Source organism: Vigna angularis, chromosome 2 (genome assembly GCF_016808095.1).
Source record: "Vigna angularis cultivar LongXiaoDou No.4 chromosome 2, ASM1680809v1, whole genome shotgun sequence".
NCBI classification, from domain to species: Eukaryota; Viridiplantae; Streptophyta; class Magnoliopsida; order Fabales; family Fabaceae; genus Vigna; species Vigna angularis.
Window position 1 is genome coordinate 2,744,493 of NC_068971.1, and position 21,325 is coordinate 2,765,817.

At 32.4% G+C, this 21,325-nt stretch overlaps 2 protein-coding genes and 2 long non-coding RNA genes across 4 annotated transcripts; 2 read left to right on the forward strand and 2 right to left on the reverse strand.

Annotated features, from left to right (window-relative positions):
* Window positions 1-1,714: 1,714 nt before the first annotated feature.
* Window positions 1,715-3,106, forward strand: LOC128195496 (uncharacterized). Its single transcript, XR_008247117.1, has 2 exons — window positions 1,715-1,841; window positions 1,930-3,106. It is a non-coding gene; the product is annotated as an uncharacterized LOC128195496 (long non-coding RNA).
* Window positions 3,107-5,188: 2,082 nt separating this feature from the next.
* On the reverse strand, window positions 5,189-6,445 carry LOC108328895 (receptor-like protein kinase FERONIA). Its single transcript, XM_017562779.2, has 2 exons — window positions 5,836-6,445; window positions 5,189-5,712 (listed from the first exon to the last, which is right to left on the reverse strand). The coding sequence occupies exons 1-2, from the start codon at window positions 6,443-6,445 to the stop codon at window positions 5,288-5,290; spliced, it is 1,035 nt and encodes a 344-aa protein (XP_017418268.1). The 3' UTR covers window positions 5,189-5,287.
* On the forward strand, window positions 5,634-6,544 carry LOC128195497 (uncharacterized). Its single transcript, XR_008247118.1, has 2 exons — window positions 5,634-5,772; window positions 5,897-6,544. It is a non-coding gene; the product is annotated as an uncharacterized LOC128195497 (long non-coding RNA).
* Window positions 6,545-17,605: 11,061 nt separating this feature from the next.
* Window positions 17,606-18,432, reverse strand: LOC108327132 (receptor-like protein kinase FERONIA). The gene has a single exon (XM_017560870.2). It carries the CDS (start codon window positions 18,357-18,359, stop codon window positions 17,727-17,729), a length of 633 nt encoding a protein of 210 aa, XP_017416359.2. The 5' UTR covers window positions 18,360-18,432; the 3' UTR covers window positions 17,606-17,726.
* Window positions 18,433-21,325: the final 2,893 nt, after the last annotated feature.

A 21,325-nucleotide genomic window follows, 5' to 3' on the forward strand; every position in this document is an offset into this window, starting at 1 on the left:
TTAATACAAAAAATATCGAGTTCATAATCATAAAACCGATTGTAATAATATCATAATTACATTAAGTTGAGGACATGATATCTAATCTCAATGAAAAATAGAGTTTAACTACTCGTAGTCATCTAGAATATATAAATTTCACAAAAACATAATGTCTTGATGAACTTGGAATAATCCGTGATAGATTTCTTGAATTTCTACGTTTTTTCATAACCAAAACTTCCTCTATTTTTTTCTTTCTCGACTAATAAACCACTTACACAATTTGACTTTTAATTAGACAAACATGCATATATTCATTGAGCAAAAAGTCACGAGTACTTTGTATTTTTGACTAAGCAAACATCTGTGACTTAGCGAGAAGATCCAGCAACTCTCATTCTCAAAGATTTTTCAACTCCACGTACCTTGATCTAAAATAAACAAACTAACCTAACAATATTACAAAAGAAGAAAACATTACATCTTTCTACGAGAATAACAGAAAAATAATGAATAAATACAAATTTAAATAGTTAAACATGAATATAATAAATATTTTTCACACTTATCATATGTATTTTTGACATTTTTTTTTTGCATGATTTATCATTTGTAGTTTCATATAGTCTACTCTTCACATTCTTTTATATCATGTAATTTTTATATTTTTATAGAATATACTCTTTACATTTTATGTCCTTTGTAATTTTATATAGTCCACTCTTACCATTTTTCTGCATTGTCCAATCTTTATATTTTTACTGGGTCTATTTTTATACTTTTTTGCATGATCTACCATTTATTGTTAGCCTATTCTTCACAGTTTTGTTGCATCGTCTAACCTTTATATTTTTATAGAATCTATTCTACTTAATATTTTTTGCATCGTTCGTCCTTTCTACTATTAGAGACTGTACTCTTTATACTTTTTTTGTATTGTGTAACTAATGTTTCATTTAAATTTGAATTTGAATTCATCATTTGAATAACTCAATCATAATATATTATTTAAAATAATTATATACAATTTATTTTATTAAAAAATATATAATTTTTTTAATACATTCTCATTATAAAGATAATTAAAATATTATTATTTAATTTTATAAAATTAAATAGTAATTATACTTCTATAAACTTAAATTAATATAATAAATATATTATAAATTTTTAAAGTTCTCCACGGATACAAATACTAGTATTAAATAAAAACAAGGTAGCTACCTCTTGCTCTTAGATATGACCAAATTTTATTTTGGGGCATTGGTCCAAATTTTATTTGGAATTTTGTCGGCTTTATAGAAATTTTGTTTCAATTGACTAGCATGGAACAGTAGTGTAATTGGTAAGAGAAACAATATTGAAAGTATCCATTAATTATAATACTAGTTTGGAATGTACTGTACAATATTATATGTCCAAGGAAGAAAATTACTCAAACTTTTTGTCCTTTGAGGTGATAAATTATACTTATGTTCGAAAATTTGTTGCCAAAATTTTCCTGTAAAGGCCTGGATTCGATCATATACAATGGATTTAAAATTTCCCATACATCTGTTATCCTAATTGCTACTCTTTTAACCTCAAAGAAAACACATTCTCCTTTCTTTAATAACAATTTCATATACAATCACACTCATCAATCCATCCAACCTCTTAGGTATGTTATAAATGCATCCCAATAAATGCATTACACTCGGCTACAATTACAACTTCATATACAATCGCATTCATCAAACTGCCAAGAACAATGCTAGATATATCTTATTAAACTTGACTACTTCAAAAGCTTAGTAGCCACATCGTCAAATCCCCACCTCCACTCAGATTTTGGGTTAATAATGGTTTTGGACGATAAGGTATAATAACTATTGATGTTTGTGACATCTGCTTGTTCTTGCAACAACAGAGCAAGCTCAAGTTCTACCTCCACTTCACCCATTTCAGGTCGTTCGTCAGGTTCATCCTCTATGCATTTCAAGGCTATGTCTATAAACACTTGCCAACACTCCGGTGCAATCTTTCCTTTGATTTTCAGATCAATATTCTCCTCAATAATAGACTTCCCCATAAGTTCTTGTGACATTGGAAAATTTTTTGTTCCCCTTACAACTTGTAGCAGAACAACACCAAATGCGTAAACATCACATTTATGTGTGACAGTACCGTCCCTTACGTACTCCAGAGGTAAGTGGCTAGGACGACCTAAATGTGAAAGTATCATCAGCCTTGTTCAATTTAATTGACAAAAATCTGTTGCAGTAAGCTCAATAAAACCGGTAATTATTCTGTAGCAGTATATAATTATAAGATACTTATAGAACAATTACCTATAATTTCCGATTGTATTGGTTTTGACTGTTCTTTGAAATGTGCTCCCATTAAACTAAGGCCGAAACCTGAGAGTTTTGGGTGCATGTTCTCATCCAAAAGAATGGTGGGAGGACTGATGTTGCGGTGAATGATGGTGCGCTTGAGTCCGGCATGAAGGTAGTGTATTCCACGCGCTGCTCCTATGCAAATCTCTATCCTTTTTTTCCATGGCAGTGCTTCCCTAACCTTATCTCCCAGGTATCGATCTAGAGATCCATTGGACATGTATTCTTGCACAATGGTCTTCTCTTTTTTGTGGTTGCAAAATCCTACAATAGACACACAGTTTGGGTGATGAAGCTGAAACAGTAACTTTACTTCTCTTTTGAATATTTCACTTTCTACCCCTTTATATTTCCCCTTAAATCGCCTCACTGCGACTGCGTAATCAGAACCATCAATATGCTGGAGACAACCTTTGTATACTTTAACCCATCCTCCTCGTGCAATTAGTCTGTTATTATCAAAATTGTTGGTTGATTTCTGAATATCAGCAAGAGAAAAATGACGACACACTCTTCTATTACTGTTGGATATTGTCTTCCAGATGAACTTGACTCACCAAAACATTTCAGAAACATGATTACGTTTCTTGCCACTGAGATTGAACTGAGTGTCTATGTAGTACATACACCCATGGTTATATTTTAAAGCTTCTTTTTAGACACTGTATTCGTATTAATTTGGATCAATAATTTAATTTATTGATCAACATCAGATATAATGAATATGGACAGCTTTTCTTCTTCAACCACTCAAGGAGGTGGGTCAGGGGAACCGTCAAGATAAGGTGTTTTTGGGTGAGCGGTAGGTTTGGAATTGTCTACAAGTAAGACCATAATTTCATTCAGTTAAAACCTTCAACAAAATATGATACATCATTGAAACTTGTTTCACATATATTTACTATCCTTGAATGATATATTTTTAGGATCAGCTTTCCAATGGACAAGCAATTGTTGTCAAGTGATTCTAGGCATTTTTGTTCACCAAAAATCGAAGTTGTAGTTTTAGGAGATAATAATTATTAGAACATAATAAGAAGCTCTCAGAAAAAGAAGAAGGAATGTTATATTGCAAATTTGTTCATTACAAGTCAATAGGTATAGAAAGAATGCTAGAAAAAAAATCCCTAACATTTTTTACATAACTCCCTTTACATGCCCACACCCAACAACAATTTGACAAATCTCTCCTTCATCTGTTCCATATCTGAATTAATATCAGACTTGAATATTAACTTTACAGACAAATCTAATAAAAGTCATCAACAAAATTTTATTGTAATAGGAAGGGAGAAACAATGTTATAATTTGGTTGTTTTTTCTTTTTACTGTATTGTTTGAGTTACATAGTAAGGTCTAGGAGAAAAGAAAAAACATGAATGGAAAATTTTGTCAGGTAAAGATATCATATATATCTTAATCTATGTAAGTTTGATGTGCTGAAATCTTTTACATATATATAATTTGAAATACCTTTCATATATACAATATTCTATAATTTGAAATTTCATATATATACTGTAATAATACCTGTCATATATACTATTTGAACCCAAATATCAAAATTAGTCAGAAATAGCGAAAATGACAGGAAGGATATATAAGTAAGCTAGTTGCCATAAGATTCAGGAGTGAATGTTAGGGTATCTATTTAAAATTTTCTTACTTTCTATGTTTTTCATGCAAACATATAAAATATATGCAGGTGTAGTGGGGTTACAGTTTCTATTATTTATATATTTTTTATGATAAAATATAAAAATAAAAACAAGGAAGTTACCTCTTACTTAGAATTGGCCAATTTTTTTTTATCATTAGATGATATACCTATCCGATTTACATTTACTATTATTATTGGATTAACTAAAACGACTTAATAAGCCTACGATTCAATTCAAATGTGAGATCTATATGATATATTAACATATCTAAAATAGGAGAAATATAATATTTATGAGATTTATATGATTATTCTTAATATAAACAGAACCATTTAAAACAACTGAATTCATTAATCATATGTATTAGTTATTAATAGGTCTAAGAAAGCTATAAATATATGTCATCAAATATCTTATTTCATAATCACTTATATTTATATACTTACTCTAAAATCTTTTAGGCTTTGTTTACTTGAATGGATTTGGGAAGGAGTGATTGAGGGGATTTGAGAGGTAAATTTTTTTGTTGTTTATTTGAATAGATTTGGAGGTAAGTGAGAGTGAATTTGGAAGTAAAATTTGTAAGAATTAGTGTAGGATTTGATTGATGTGACATATGAAAAAAAATTATTTCCAAATTCATTCCAAATTCACTCTCACTTACCTCCAAATCTACTCAAATAAACAACAAAAAAAATTTATCATCAAATTTCTTCAATCATTCTTTCCCAAATTCATTCAAGTGAACAAAGTCTTAGTGACTTAACGTGAAAGAATTTTTATACGTGAATACCTTCGAATACATCTCAACTATTAATATGATTAATTCACTGGGAGACTCATTGACCAAATTGGCCAAATTGTTTGAAGTAGGATGAGAGTATTTGTCACTTAGGCTTCTTTCCTACATCTTGCAATTTTATTAAGAATTCACTTATTCTTGAAGAAATCATTATTAGACGTATCAAACTTTGCTTGTAACATCTTTCTTTATCAAAGTTGTCATTCTTATATTTTTAATTCCTATTTTCCTGTTTGAATTGACTCCAAATACTAAACTCCAACCCTGTATTTCAAAACTTTGGGTCAATTTTATCGGCTTTATAGAAATTTTGTTAAAGTAATCATTCCAATATCTTCGATTTTTATTTAAGTGATTAAAAAACCTATAAAAACATATTCTCCTTTATGTAATAGCAACTACAACATACAATCACATTCATCAAACTGCCAAGAACAAAGCTAGATATATCTTATTAAACTTGACTACTTCAAAAGCTCAGTAGGCACAGCTTCAAATCCCCACTTCCGCTCTGATTTTGGGTCCATAATGGTTTTGGACGATAAGGTATAACAATTATTGATGTTTGTGATATCTGCTTGTTCCTGCAACAACAGAGCAAGCTCAAGTTGCACCTCCACTTCACCCATTTCTGGTCGTTCGTCCCGATCATCCTTTATGCATCTCAAGGCTATGTCTATAAACACTAGCCAACACTCTGGTGCAATCTTTCCTTTGATTTTCGGATCAATATTCTCTTCAACAGACGTCCCCATAAGTTCTTTTAGTATTGGAAAAATTCTTGTTCCCCTTACAACTTGAAGCAGAACAACACCAAATGAGTAAATATCACATTTATGTGTGACAGTACCGTCCCTTACGTACTCCAGAGGTAAGCGGCCTGGACGACCTAAATGTGAAAGCATCATCAGCTTTGTTCAATTTAATTCACAAGAATTCGTTGCAGTGAGTAAGTAAGCTCAATAATTATAAGATGTATTATGCTACAATAACATACTTATAGAACAATTACCTATAAGATCCGTTTGTATTGGTTTTGACTTTTCTTTGAAATGTGCTCCCATTAAACTAAGGCTGAAACCTGAGAATTTTGGGTGCATGTTGTCATCCAAAAGAATGCTGGCAGAATTGATGTTGCGGTGAACGATGGTGCGCTTGAGTCCGGCATGAAGGTAGTGTAGTCCACGCGCTGCTCCTATGCAAATCTCTATCCTTTTTTTCCATGGCAGTGCTTCCCTAACCTCATCTCCCAGGTAGGAAATTAGAGACCTATTGGACATGTATTCGTGCACAGTGATCTTCTCTTTTTTGTGGTTGCAAAATCCTACAATAGACACACAATTTGGGTGATGAAGCTGACACAGTAACTCTACTTCTCTTTTGAATATTTCACTGTCCTCCTTATATCGCCTCACTGTGACAGCGTAATCAGAACCATCAATATGCTGGAGACAACCTTCGTAAACTTTAACCCACGCTCCTCGTCCAATTAGTCTTTTATCATCAAAATTGTTGGTTGATTTCTGAATATCAGCAAGAGAAAAATGACGACACAACTCTTCTATTACTGTTGGATATTGTCTTCCGGATGAACTTGACTCACCAAAACATTTCAGAAACATTATTACCTTTCTTGCCACAGATTGAACTGAGTGTGTATTTAGTACATACACCAATGGTTATGTTTTAAAGCTTCTTGCTAGACACTATATTCGTATTAATTTCGATCAATACTTTAATTTATTGATCAACATTAAATAATGAATATGGACAGTTTTCTTCTTCAACCACTCAAGGAGGTGGGTCAGGGAACCGTCAAGATAAGGTGTTTGTTGGCGGTAGGTTTGGAGTTGTCTACAAAGTAAGGAGATAATAATTATTAGAACATGATAAGAAGCTCTCAGAAAAAGAAGGAATGTTATATTGCAAATTTGTTCATTACAAGTCAATAGGTATAGAAAGAATGCTAGAAAAAAAAATCCCTAACATTTTTTACATAACTCCTCCCTTTACATGCCCACACCCAACAACAACTTGACAAATCTCTCCTTCATCTGTTCCATATCTGAATTAATATCAGACTTGAATATTAACTTTACAGACAAATCTAATAAAAGTCATCAACAAAAATTTTATTGTAATAGGAAGGGAGAAACAATGTTACAATTTGGTTGTTTTTTCTTTTTACTGTATTGTTTGAGTTACACTTAGTAAGGTCTAGGAGAAAAGAAAAACATGAATGGAAAATTTTGTCAGGTAAAGATATCATATATCTTAATCTATTTAAGCTTGATTCCTATAATTAATGATTTTACATATAATTTAAAATATTTTTGAAAAATGTTTCTTTAACAATCAAATGGCCACAACTTTTTAACAACATCAGGTGTCAACATTTGATTGGTGCATTTCAAATAAATTTTAAAAAGCTAAAATGGTAACGTGGAGAGCAATTTGAGAAAGAAAGAATGTTTTATGGTTTTCTCCAAAATCAATTTCAAAGAGGAGTTGACACGAGTTAACGAGTCTTGGAAGATGCAAAAGGAGGAGATGACGGGAGAGATCAATTCCTTGACCAAGGAGAAGAAGGAGATTGAAAAAGGACAAATGTCGAGTGACAACCAAATTGTTGATAATGTAATTGCAACTCAGGAAGAATGTCATCTAGGTAAGATAGAATTTGAAGAACTTAATAAAGTTGTGAATGTTCAAGTTGATATGTTTATTTTGCAAAAGCCTATTGAAGACTTGGAGCAGAAAAACATATTCAAATTCACTCAGAGGAATCAAAATTTTCTGATAAAGTTATCTTTGAGATAGAGATTGAAAACCTCCCAACTATACTTTCACAAAAGGAATATTAGGGAGGAGAAAAAGATCTAGGTATTACTGAAAGGAACAAGTTCGGTGTGGGTTAAAGAACATGAAAAAGTTTGGATGAAAGAAGACAAAATTTAAGTTTATGGGAGAGTTTTGTAGGAATAAACTTAAATTTAAGAATTATCAAATAATTATTAAGAGTGTAGTGTTTATTGCATGGGAGAGGAAGAGCTAGGAAGTTCCTCTGTTATGTTTTACAATTATTATAATTTATTATTTGTAATAATTGGGAGCATTATGATCGGTAGATGAAAGACCTAATGTTAGTCCTATGAATTGTAAGGCTTATGAGAAATGAAACCCACCATAAACATATTTAGAAATATTTAAACGAGTGTCATTTTCTAACAATTTGGTCCTAAGATGTAACTGGTTTTATCATACAGAGCATGCTCAACTTCCATTGTTGGTTGTTCATCCTACATTCTAATGTGATATATATCTACAAAGACTTGCCAACACTACGCTGCAATTTTCACTGCCTTCAAATTTGTACTAGCCAAAAACGATTACAATGACAACTTCATTTAAAATCTCATTCAAAAAAATTTTGAGAACAAAGAAAGCTACAAAAGCTAGAGATATCTTAATCAAACCTTACTACTTCAAAAGCTCAAATTACTTATGGAACATGTCTTCTAAGTCGGTACATACAGTTTCCTGACATACTAAAAATTCCCCCATGATTTTGGGATAATAAAGGTTTTGGAGAATACGGTATAACCACTAGCGATATTTGTGACAGAAATAGTACTTTTATAGAACAAAGATATCTGAAACAACTAGAGAATATTCTGTAATTGAAAAGTGTATACTCATAATGAACAACTGAAAAATTCTAATAACCAATATTCAAAGAGACAAACAACAACTTCTAAAAATAAACGTTCTTCATGTCCATGGTAATGCAGAACCTATCAGAAAGATGAGAAGGCAAATCAGAAGTAGTCAGAGAGAGAATAGAGAGCAACAGAAGTAACAGGTAGAGTTATACCACACACGTCCCTCACTGCACCAAGTCCTTCCATAAAATATTCTCTCTTCGTTGCCTTTTCACAATGGCCTCAGCTTGCGGATCACTTGCCACGTGACTTTTTTGCCTAACAACTTTTCCCTCCTTGTCACTGCATACGGTTTCCTGTTCTGTTAGGCCAATGACATACTGAAAATTCCCTTCTGATTTTGGGATAATAATAGTTTTGGAGAATAAGGTATAATCACTATTGATATTTGTGACATCTACTTGTTCCTGCAACAATAAAGCAAGCTCAAGTTCCACCTCCACTTCACCCATTTCTGGTCGTTCGTCAGGTTCATCCTCTAAACATCTCAAGGTTATGTCTATAAACACTTGCCAACACTCTGGTGCAATCTTGCCTTTGATTTTCGGATCAATATTCTCCTCAACACACTTCCCCATAAGTTCTTTTGGTATTGGAAAAAATCTTACTCCCGTTACAACTTCTAGCAGAACAATACCAAATGCGTAAACATCACATTTATGTGTGACAATACCATCCTTTATGTACTCTAGAGATAAGTAGTGAACAAGACCTAAATGTGAAAGTATCATAAGCTTTGTATAATATAATTGACAAAAATTCATTGCAATAAGTAAGTAAGCTCAATAAAACCGGTAATTATTTTTTAGCCTCATATAATTATATGATATATGTAGGATTTTAAGTATAAGAGACAAAAGAATGAAAGGAAAACTGATATATTTTATTGAGCATAACAGTCAATATTTATGCTAAAAATTAAAACAAAATCTGAAACAAATTTGAGAAATATATGCTAAACTAAAAACTAAATAATGCATAAAATCCTCCTAAGAAATAGTCTAGGAATATGTCTTTATTTAACTGAATGGAGTCCTTCAATCACATGTTTTTGGAGTCACAGAATCCCAACAATGTCCTCCTTATCTTAAAGACAACATACATCAAGTTTTTTTTTGTAAATATACAAATCTTGCTTGAGGAAGTGATTTTGTTAAAAAATCAACAAGTTGATTTTCAGTTTTGCAATATAGCAGTTGCTTGTCACCTTGCTTTTGCACCTCCCTTAGGAAATACAACTTTATCTTAAAATGTTTTGTTTTCCCATGAAACATAGGGTTCTTAAAAGTTGAAATTGCAGCTTGATTATCAACAATAACCTGTGTACTTTCCTTTTGCTCCATGTATAGATCAGTCATAAGTTTTAGCCAAATTGCTTTATTTGCAGCTGGAACAGCTACTACGTATTCGACTTTAGTGGTAGATTGTGCTATGACTTCTTGCTTCTTTGAATTCCATGAAAAAACTCCAAAACCAAATGTGAAAAAGTAGCCTAAAGTTTTTTTCTTGTCATCACTATCATCCCAATCACTATATGAATATCCATAAAGACTGAAATCTTTTTCGGGTTAAAACTTCACTCCTTAACCAATAGTACCCTTAATATATCTCAAGATTCTTTTTGCTACCTTAAAATGAATCTTACTAGCATAGTGCATATATCGTGACAACAAGCTTACTGCATAAGTAATGATCGGCTTGGTTGCAGTCAAATACATTAGACATCCTATTAAGCTTCTATACAATTTTTCACAACCTTTTCAGCTCCATCTTCAATGCTTTTATTTCTCCTTTTGATTCATTGGCTTGCATTCCTTCATTTTTAACTTTCTAAGAATTTCCTTTGCATATTTTTCTAGACATACAAAGACTTCACCTCTATCTTGTTGCACCTGCATACCAAGGAAAAAAGACATTTTTCCAATATCAATCATTTCAAAAGCTTCTTTCATTCCTCCTTTAAACTATTCAATCAGCTCCTTTGTATTTCCTATCATAAGTCAGTCATCAACATACAAGGAAATAATGACTATTCCAACATCCGTCTTCTTGACATACAAGGTAAACTCACTTATACTTTTTTCGAAGCCTAAGCTTATCAAATATGCATCAATTCTACCGTACCAAGACCTAGGGGCCAGCTTTATGCCATACAAGGCCTTTTTTAGGCAATAGACTTTCTGCTTTTGTCCATGAACTTCAAATCCTTCAAGCTGCTCTAAAAAAAATTTCTTCCAAGTACCCCTTCAAAAAAAATGATTTAACATCCATATGTGATGTATAATCCAACCTTTTTGTGCAACAATAGCTAGCAACAACCTTATGGTATCCAACCTCGCAACCGGAAAAAAAGTTTTTGAAAAGTCTACCCTGAACATATGCGCATATCCCTTCACGATAACCCTCACCTTACGTTTGTTTACAAAACCATCAACATTAAACTTGGTTCTATAAACACATTTTACTCCAATGACATTTTTATCTTTAGGTTTCTCTGTGAGCTCCCATGTTTGATGTTTTTCAATCATATTAAGCTCCTCCTTCATTGCACTTACCCATTTTGAATCAGTTGTAGCTTCATTGTAGTCTACAGGCTCCATTACAACAACATTACATCTTTGATAAATATCAGAGAGAGATCTAGTTCCTCTAATTGGCTTGTCATCCACATCTTCTTCGCTTTCTGATAAGTGTGATATTTACCTTATATTCACACTTAATTTAATCTCTTTTTCATGTGTTTGTGTAATAAGTCTCATGGAAAGATGTAAAATTGTGTTTTATTGTTCATAGATTAGTTTAATTGTCTTTGTGTGTTTATTTGCAGATGAATAAGGATTGGAGAAGATAAAAAAGTCCCTAAAAAATTCACTGTGCATTATTCACCTGTTGACTAGCACTATTCATTTGTTGACCAGACACTGTTCATGTGTTGACTTTACTGTTCACATATTGACTTTTCGCTTAAGCGAGTTTACTTTCGCTTGAGCGAGACTTATTACAGAGCTCATTTAATAGCTCGAAAACGCGAACAGAAGGGAGTTTTGGAAGGGGAAACGCTCCCAGAACTCAAGGACAGAGGTGTAGAGGCACAATTTCATTGTAGGAGCTAATGGAGGCCGCTTGGAGCTTGTGGGAACATCTCTTTTCTCCTCCCTGGGTCTCCTTCTTCTTCCATCCACCATGCTTGTAAGACCTAGGGTTCATATTTATATATACTTTTTCTATCAATTGCTAGCATTTTTGTTTCCAATCTTAAAGCTTGCATGTAATATGAATGTTCATGACTTTAGTTTAGGGTTTCATGGATTATGGGAACGTAAGATGGAACCTAGAACTAAAACAAGAGTCCTTGTGGTCATTGATTTTAGGATGAAAGATGATTCACATGTTGTCTTAAGATCCTAGCTCATTAATGCGGGTTTGCTTGTTAGATTTTCCAAGGGATTGGAGTTTAATAGGGAAAACCTAGGCTCTTTCTGTAAGACCCATAAAAAATATATATATATATATATTTCTAATAGTAATTTTTAGCATTTTATTAGTAATAATAATTTTAATGGATAGAAAAATGTAAATTTTTGGATATAAAATTATAGTAATTCTAGAGGGAGAGCTTCAAAATTTTGATAACTTATTTAGGATTTTTTTAGAAAAGTGAATAGTGAATAGTAAATAGTAAATAGTAAATAGTAAATAGTGAATAGTTAATAGTGAATGGTTAAAAAAAAATTATTAAAATAAATTGTGGAAGAGAACACTCCACGTAGAATTAATCATTCAGAGATAAGAATGGTGAATAAAAAATAATTTTTGAATAGTAAAAATGAATAGTAAAAGTGAATAGTAAAAATGAATAGTAAAATTTTTGGCTATAAATAGCCAAGGGGGGAGGCTGAAGATTTACACCAAAATTCTAGAGAAATTGTGAGAGAAGAGAGTTGGAGGAAATTCTAGTTGAAGAGGGGAAATTCTGGAAGTTTCCGGAGAACGGTTTGAGAAGAGGAAATTAAGTCTGGAATAGAGGTAAGGGGAGCTAACTTTGAGTAATTCCTTTTATATTATCTTGAGTCTTGAATATGCTATATTTTGCTTTTGTTTGATCTTAAATCTTGAATATGGAATATTTTGTTTATGTATGATCTTGAATTTAAATGAGAGTATGTTTTTGTGTTGATATCCGAGTGTGATAGTTGTAAATTGTGATGTTGAATATGTTATGCCATTTGTATGTTATTAGTTGTTTATTTTTGTAATTTGGAAGGATTAGAAATTGTCTAACCGGCTCTGCCAGATTCAATTTCTTGTTTCCCCAAACATTTTATTGTTTTCCTTATTTATTTTCATTGTAGTTTGGAAGGATTAGAAATTGTCTAACCGGCTCTGCCAGATTCAATTTCTTGATTCCCCAAATTTTTTTATTTCTTTCCTTACTTATTTTATTACATTTTTGGAAGGATTAGAAGTTGTCTAACCGGCTCTGCCAGATTCAACTTCTTGTTTCCCCAAACTATTTATTGCTTTACTTATTTATTTTATTGCAATTTTTGGAAGGATTAGAAGTTGTCTAACCGGCTCTTCCAGATTCAACTTCTTATTTCCCCAAACATGTATTGTTCTTGTTATTTAATTATATTGTATTGTTGGATGGATTAGAAGTTGTCTAACCGGCTCTGCCAGATTCAACTTCTTGTTTCCCCATAAAATTTTATATTAAGATTATTTTTATGATTGTCAAATATTGTATTCTTCTATGACCATTTATAGTAATATTTTATTATTGTTAATTATTTATAATTATCTTGTATGAATTCTATTATGGATGTTTATTGTGATGAATTTATTGAATGAGTTTGTTGGCTGAAATTGATCTTGTTGGAAGGTTTGGAGAAAGGGTTCTGTAATAACTTGTATATGGGTATTAAATATACAGATACTGTTTGAGGTTGTTGTGAGAGAAAGTAAAATATTAAAATTAGGTATTTTAGATTTAGAGCATAAGAGAACAAGGTAGATAAATTAAATAAATAAATTGTAAATTATTAAGGGCCTCCCTTTGTTGGTAGGATAGAGGAACCTTAAAAACCTGAGTTGGCACATCCCTGATCATAGAGCAGCCCTGGCCTGGTCCAGTCAGTTGTGACTAGTCATATGTGCTGGCGTCGAAGGTGAGTTTGATGCGTTCAGACATCTGGGTCCTCTCCGGTGACCAATTGGGGTAAAGAAAGATCTCTAATAGGATGAAAATAAAATAAAATAAGTCAATTGTAGATGCATAACGTTATCATGGTAAAAACTTCATATATATTTTATTTGTTATTACATTGAGCCCAGACTTTATTATGTAGTTCCTAAGATATGTTGATATATTTTTGTTGATCCATAATCTTTGTTTGGTGAAAATATGTTGAGTTATACTCGTTATGGGCAAAATGAGTTTATAATATGAAGCATGATATTTGGCAATATGTTTAATTTATTGATACCAAAACGGGTTATTATGAATTCATGATTAAAGAATGAACATGATCGAGTTAGGTGGATAAGAGGGTATGAATTGTTGGTTTTATGAAATGTTGGGGTGGATATGAGAAATTCATTACTTATGAAATGATCTTACTACCGGGAGTAGTATGATCGAGTTATACCATGAGAGTTTGGTATGAACAAAGTAACATTGAGGTTTATAGAAGCAGGCAGAGAGGGGTCTGACCATAAGGCTTCAGAAAGTAAGACATAGTATATAAGTGAGGCTTAAGGAAGCAGGCAAAGAGCGGTCTGACCATAAGGCTTCATGAGTAAGCATGGTACACTTGTAAGATTTATGGGAATGAGGAAGATGATCTTGATAATGATGAATTAATGACATCGGAATAATGATATTTTATCAATTGCAAAAATACATGATTATAATATTTTTATTACAAGTTTAATGATTTTATGATATGGTTGGCTTATCCTTATTTGTTTGTACTATGATCATATAACTCATGTTATATGTGATTAGATAATGTTGCAGATGCGGTTGAAAAAGCTTAGAGATGAGAGAGATGCGGGGAAAAACTTTCAGGAATTTTTGTAAAAAGAATAAATTTGTATTGGGAAGATTATGTTGTGTAAAACTTATAAGTTGAAATTTCAATGGTGAAGACTATATTGTTTAAAGTTTGTATGTTTGGTATTGTACTTTGGAGTAATTGAAATAAAGTTTGATTGTTTATATGAGATATTAAATTAATTTAGTCTCTACTATCAGTAATACCCTTTAAAATATTTGGGTGTTACACTTTCACTTAAGGGATTAGGGTTAAAGTGTTTTTGTGGATTGACTTTAGTAAATTGATGGAAAGGAGATGAAATTGGGTAAGCACAAGAGTGAAATGGGTGAAAACTAACCTTAACAATGTCATTTCATATCATTTCTAGTCTATGCCATATCTATGTGTCTTCAATACCAAAGTCCAACCATGTATGTTTGTAATTTTATCTCTTTGCACATGTTTGTAAATGAATGTTGTTCTATTAAGTTTAGATGAGTTGTTAATCGCACAATTCTCTAGTATTATGAGTCTCTTGGGAAAATGATACCTGGTTTTACCATGGTTTATTACTTGAAACGATTTGGTATACTTGTCAAAATCACCCAACACTTTCCTCTTGAACTTGAAGCGATTTCTTCTCATTTTCCTTACCCCATTTTTCTTCCTCAAAGAATTGCACATCTCTGCTAACAATAAATTTATTACAATGTGGCAAGAATATTCTATAGGCTTTTGATGTTGAGTTATAGCCTACAAAGATTCCCACTTCTTCCTTTTTATCATATTTGTCTCTCTTGATCTATGGAATATAAAAGAAACACAAGCAGCCAAAGACTTTTAAATTTATCAATTTTGGTTTAAAACCATACCAAGCTTAAAATGAGGTTAATTTTGAAAGAGCTTTTGTTGGCAATCTATTCAACCAAAAAACAGAAGTGTTTGTAGCCTCTGCCCAAACTTTTTTCAGAAGATCTTTGTCATGAAGTAAACATCTCGTCATTTCCAAGACTGTTCTGGTTTTGCGCTCCATAACCTCATTTTGTTGTTGGGTATAAGGTGTTGTCAATTGATGTTTTATCCCTGCATCTTCACAAAACTTGTTGAACTTATCAGACGTATATTTTGTACCATTATCTGATCTTAATATCTACAACTTTCTTCCACTTTGATTTTCAACCTACACTTTAAACTTGTAAAATATGCTAGCAACCTCATTTTTGTTTTTCATGAAATAGATCCAACACATTCTTGATAAATCATCAATAAAAGAAATATAGTACTTACTGCCATTTAGAGATGGGGTTTTCTGAGGTCCTTCGACATCCGTATATATTAACTGCAGCTTGTTTGTTACTCTTCAAGATTTGTCTTTTGGAAAAGACAACCTCGTTTGTTTTCTATATTGACAAGCACCGGATACATGTGATTTCTCTTCCAAGTCAGGCAACCCTTACAAGATCATTCTTCCACAAATAGAGCAAAGCGCTATGATGAAAATGACTCATCCTTGTGCACAAACCAACATTTTGTCTTCAACCTTGTGCATAACAAACTGCTCTTCATCAATCAAATTCAAGGCAAAGTTTTTGCCTTTCATTTGAACTTTGAATAATTCTTTATTATCTGAATCTTTAATCATGCAGATTTTATCTTCAAATAGAACTTTATAGCCTTTCTCTAGAATTGGTCAACACTCAACAAGTTTTGGTCAATTTCAAGAACGTATAGAATATCAGGAATTAATTTCAAGCTTGTGCAACCTTTAACCGCAATGGTTACTTTGTCCTTCACTGTTATTTTTGCTCTGTTTGCAATTCTGACTTTTGTGTTGTAGGTTGCATCAAGATCTTTGAATAATTCTTGATCGTAAGTCATGTGGTTCGTGCAATCACTATCAATTAACCAAATTTTTGTTGATCTTGCAGTAGCAAACCAAGAAATAACAAAAAGCTCTTCTTCTTCACCCTCTTCAACAACAGCTTGTGCATTCTCTTGTTTTTCTTTTTATGACTTGCAGATTTTCTCAACATGGCCTAATTATCCATATTTATGGCATTTCACATCTGGCCTCCATCAACATTTCGTTTGTGGATGATTGTTTTTCTTACAAAAAGGACATTGATGGAAAAACATGAGAGGATTTGCTATCATTTTTGTGGTTAAAACTTCCTGACTTGCCCTTTTTTTTTTCAATGATTTAACTACTAAAGCCCCTTCAATATTACCTTCTTGTCTCATGAGTCTTCTTTGTCCCGGAGCTTGAATTACGATCAAAAGTTCTGCCAAGGTAATAGTAGAAAGATTTTTTGAGTTCTCTAAGGAAGTCAATGTGACTTCATATCTTTCTGAAATTGTTTCAAGTATTTTTTGAACAATTCAAGAATCAAGAATGTCAATGCTAAAAAGTCATATTTTGATTGTCTCCGAATCTTTCATCCTCAACATATCAAGTTCTCGAACCCAATTCAAAGTTTGCATTCCTTTGATTCTCTCACTACCTTCATACTCTTCCTTCAAAAACTTCTAGATTTCATGTGTCGTTTTCATTGTCGTTATTCTATTGAAAATGACCAAAGATATTGCTATGAACAACATTGATTTGGCTTTGAACTTTGGAAGCCTTCTTTCTTTGTGACTTTTCATTTGAGCAACTGTATGATTTTTTTGCAAGGAGACACTTCGTAGTCCTTTTCTACTACTTTACATACATCGTTAGCATCAAGATATGCTTTCATTTTGACAGGCCATATTTGATAGTTTAGTCTTTCAAATACAGACACAAAAATGGTAGTAAAAGATGTTTCAGATTTCATCTTATGTGTGGTGGCTATTTGGTGGTTGTAAGTGTTTGAGTTATATCGGAAGATACCTTATTGCTCTTGATACTAATTGTAGGATTTAAAGTATAAGATACAAAAGAATAAAAGAAAAAATGATATATTTTATTGAGCATAATAATAAATATTTATGCTACAAATTAAAACATAATCTAAAACAAATTTGAGAAATATTTGCTAAACTAATTAACTAAACCATGTATGAAATCCTCCTAAATAGCATAGAAATATATCTTTATTTAATTGATTAGACTCTTCAACCACACGTTCTATGGAGTCACAGAATCTCATCAATGTATTACGCTACAATAACATACTTAAAGAACAATTACCTACAAGATCCGTTTGTATTGGTTTTGACTTTTCTTTGAAATGTGCTCCCATTATGCTAAGGCCGAAACTTGAGAGTTTTGGGTGCATGTTGTCATCCAAAAGAATGCTGGCAGAATTGATGCTGCGGTGAATGATGGTGCGCTTGAGTCCGGCATGAAGGTAGTGTAGTCCACGCGCTGCTCCTATGCAAATCTCTATCCTTTTTTTCCATGGCAGTGTTTCCCTAACCTCATCTAGGAGGTAGTAAAGTAGAGATCTATTGTATTCGTGCACAGTGATCTTCTCTTTTTTGTGGTTGCAAAATCCTACAATAGACACACAATTTGGATGATGAAGCTGACACAGTAACTCTACTTCTCTTTTGAACATTTCAATGTCTTCCACATTAAATCGCCTCACTGTGACTGCGTAATCAGAACCATCAATATGCTGGAGACAACCTTTGTATACTTTAACCCATCCTCGTGCAATTAGTCTCTTATGATCAAAATTGTTGGTTGACTTCTGAATATCAGCAAGAGAAAAATGATGACACAACTCTTCTATTACTGTTGGATATTGTCTTCCGGATGAACTTGACTCACCAAAACATTTCAGAAACATTATTACCTTTCTTGCCACAGATATTGAACTGAGTGTCTATTTGGTACGTACACCCATGGTTATATTTTAAAGCTTTTTGCTAGACACTGTATTCTTACTAATTTCGATCAATGCTTTAATTTGTTGATCAACGTCAAATAAAGAATATGAACTGCTTTTCATCTTCAACCATTGAAGGTGTGTTTTCTTTTCCTGTCTGAAAAGATAAAGTGAAGCACACAATAATTGAAATAGAAAAAAGATAACTTGAGTGTCTCCACCATCAACCTTCTTGAATGTTTAAAGAAAGGTTTGAACTCGTTTCATCCGAATGTCTCTTAAACACACCAATGAGGGTTTGTATTTGGAGGATATATAATTAGTTAATTTTTATTCATTTATATGATAAACAATGTTAAGAGTTTCATGTTAGTCCTAATTGGGAACGAAGTATTGTAACAATATTATGTACAAAGATAGAAATTTATTCTGCTCTCTTGGATTGTCTACTGTAAAACTCCTCCAGTAAATTTCTAAAAGTTTGTTAATTGCTTCAAATTGTTCATCTTTTGAGGGTGATAAATTATACTCATACAGAAGGTAGTGCCAATCAGTTTGAAAATTTGTTATTTGCCTGTGAAAGCTTGGTCTATGACTTTGCATCAACCTACTCTTGCAGGAATAGAAAAAAAATTTTGACGGGCTAATTCGTCCAAAAGAGAACAACGTTTTCAATTCAAAAATCCAAATCAACTTTGCTCGTCGATAGTCTGACAGGCCAGATCCACGGATGAATGAGGCCAACCTGACAACCTAACTTGGTTAAAAAAAGATTGAATTTGTATCACTACACTTCATATTAACATAAAATGAGAATTTAACTAAGGTTTGACAACTCGATCAAATAATCCGAACTATAACTTATTTTAGTCCTTTTCAATCCAGAATCAACCTTTTTTGTATGTAAAAATAAAAATTTTTAGTATAACTCGTCAAGTTCCAGAAAAAAGAAGAGAAAGAAGCCGATAGGCTAGTTTACCAAGTCAACCAGACCAGATTATAAAGTTTAATCCGTTTTCAATTGATAAACATAGTCTAATCTGAATTATTTTTGATAGACTAATATCGGGTTAGGCTTAAACAAGTTGAATTGGTCCATTTTACCACTCTAGTTTTAGGTACGGTTGAACATAGCGTTTAATGTCATGATTCATGTAATGCCAAAAGACTTGCTTGAAATCCTTACCATAATTTTTGCAATCCCTGCTTGCCTTCTTACAGAAGAACTGTGATACTCGTTTACAATTGTGGTCGTAAGATGTAGCTGGTTTTTGTCATACAGAGCATGCTTAACTTCCATTGTTGGTTGTTCATCCTGCATCCTACTGTGATATTGTTACGATATAAGGTAGGAGTAATAATAAGGGTTGAAAAGAATATAAACAGACAGAATATTTAGTATAAATTAATTAGAATAAATAAATATAGTATAACTTAATTAGAGTAAATAAATATATATTTAAAGAAATATTCAATATAAGATATTTATAATTAAGGATATATGTTAGGATAATATACGGAGAGATATTTATATTAAATATAGGGATATTTATATTAAATATTAAATATAAGGATATTTATATTAAATGCAGATATATTCTAGAGAAATATTTAATAAGAGATGGACGGGAAATAATTAATATAAATAAAGTTAGAGTCTAGGGTTAAAGACATGTTTTTCATTATTGAGTTTTGTGACAGACATTATTGTCTTGTGAGGGAGGTTTTATTGAGTTTTGTGACAGACATTATTGTCATTGTCTTGTGAGGGAGGTTATGCTTCCAAAAGTAATTGAAGGAGGTTATGCTCCAAATTATTGTTTACCCTTGTTTATTGAGATATTACCATCAATAAAAGAGATTCATTCATCTGTTATCATTCTTTTATTGTTCTATTACGTGTGTGAGAGTGTGAAAGGGTGTATTTGGCTAGTTTACGTACTTAGGTACGTAACAATTGGTCCGACCTGTCGGATCGTCAAGGGAGGAAACTGTCGGATCCTAATAGAGACGAGTGAAAGACATAATGGAGGAAAGAATGAATGCAGTTGAAGGGAAACTGGAGAGCATGGGGCAGAGACGAACATGGAGTTGTCCCTAAGGAGGTTGAAGGCAGAGTTGAGTGGAATACGCCATGAAGTCCAAGCTCCAAATGGGAAGGGACTGGACCCGAACGATAGTGGACTAATGAATCCGAAAGTGAGCGAATTGCCAGAATCGAACGATAGCAGACTGTTGGATCCGAACGTGAAAGAACGGACAGAACCTACAGAGAGAGGACTTATTGAGCCGAACGGGAGGAGACGGCCAGAACCGAACATGAGAAAACTACCTGAACCAAACGGTCTAGTATTGGAAGGAAGAATGAAGGCTTTGGAAGGAAGAAGTGGTAACCAGAATGCTGGATGAAGAATGGAAGACATTAGAGAAGGTTTTACCACCACCTAAACCTCCATACATGAATTGATGAGGAGCCATGAGATCAAGCTCCCCGTTTCCAACCTTGAGGACAAGGTTGTTTTGCAGCGGGGTGTAATGTTACGATATAAGGTAGGGGTAATAATAAGGGTTGGAAAGTATATGAGCAGAGAGAATATTTAGTATAAGTTAATTAGAGTAAATAAATATATATTTAGGGAAATATTCAACATATTTATAATTAAGGATATATGCTAGGATAATATACGGAGAGATATTTATATTAAACATAGGGATATTTATATTAAATATTAAATATAAGGATATTTATATTAAATGCAGATATATTCTAGAGAAATATTTAATAAGAGATGGACGATAATTAATATAAATAAAGTTAGAGTCTAGGATTATTGAGTTTTGTGACCGACATTATTGTGTTGTGAGGGAGGTTATGCTCCCAAAGTAATTGAAGGAGGTTATGCTTCCAATTACCCTTGTTTATTCAG

What these genes read in the sequence shown, in the direction of transcription:
- LOC108328895 (XM_017562779.2), bottom strand. Translation starts at nt 6,445, where the DNA reads ATGTTTCTGAAATGTTTTGGTGAGTCAAGTTCATCCGGAAGACAATAT. An exon ending in AATACAAACGGATCTTATAG is followed by an intron (nt 5,713 to 5,835) that starts GTAATTGTTCTA and finishes TTTCACATTTAG; the next exon opens with GTCGTCCAGGCCGCTTACCT.
- LOC108327132 (XM_017560870.2), bottom strand. Translation starts at nt 18,359, where the DNA reads ATGTTTCTGAAATGTTTTGGTGAGTCAAGTTCATCCGGAAGACAATAT.